At 67.1% G+C, this 733-nt stretch overlaps 1 protein-coding gene across 1 annotated transcript in view; it reads right to left on the bottom strand.

The window, feature by feature from the left end:
• The window catches only part of CCR10 (C-C motif chemokine receptor 10), a 6,877-nt gene that overhangs the window by 5,449 nt on the left and 695 nt on the right, over positions 1-733 (bottom strand). Inside the window, exon 2 of the mRNA XM_035903438.1 lies at positions 1-401. This exon is cut by the window's left edge and continues 431 nt beyond it. Within this exon, the coding sequence (XP_035759331.1) occupies positions 1-401 (401 nt within the window). The remainder of the gene's footprint in view (positions 402-733) is intronic.

Genomic DNA, 733 nt, shown 5'->3' with positions numbered 1-733 from the left:
GGAGGGAAAAGAAAGCCACTGTAGAAGTTGAGGGTGTAGAGGCCCTGCAGTACCTTGCAGGCGGCCGTGCCCGGGGACCAGCCCTGCAGTGTGTTGGTGATGGCGACGGGCAGCGTCAGGAGCAGCAGGAGGTCGGACAGGGGGAGGTGCAGGAGGCAGACGTCAGTGATGCTGTGTGCCCGGCGGTAGCGGGTGTGCGTGAGCAGCACCAGCCCGTTCCCCACCGTGCCCAGCAGCAAGAGCAGCAGGTAGACGGCAGGCTGGTAAGTGCGGGCAAAGCCTTGCACCGCCTGCTTCTCGCAGAGCTCGGGCAGCATGTTGTCCTCCCATGAGGATCCGTCCTCCCAGGGGTAGAAGTCGGTGGTGGCGGTTGGCTCCGTCGAGGCGGGGCCAGGGGTCGCCTGCGCAGGGGGAAGCTGAGTGAGGGGTGCTCGGAGGCGGTGGCCCGGCCGCAGCATGCAGCACAGCACACCCAGGGCAGCCTTCCTCCACCCAGCCCCGCTGCAGGGAGCCCGGGTGTGCCGCGGACCCCGGCCCTGCGCTTGGGGCGGTTTCCATCTCACACCCACCCCGAGGCAGCGGGAAGTTCGCCACAATCAGTCATTGCGAGAGCGACCGCGCGCTTACTGAGCGCCTGCGGTGCAGAGCAGGTGGGGAGACGTGACCCCGGCCACAGCATCTCCAGCACAGCACCACATCCCACAAATTTAACTGTGCACCCGCCGCAGGGTAC

The sequence above is a fragment of the Egretta garzetta genome, unplaced genomic scaffold (assembly GCF_000687185.1).
Source record: "Egretta garzetta isolate BGI_Z169 unplaced genomic scaffold, ASM68718v1 scaffold100, whole genome shotgun sequence".
In the NCBI taxonomy this organism is placed as follows: domain Eukaryota; kingdom Metazoa; phylum Chordata; class Aves; order Pelecaniformes; family Ardeidae; genus Egretta; species Egretta garzetta.
Note: the sequence above shows the minus strand (reverse complement) of the source record. Positions and strands in the feature narration are given on the sequence as shown.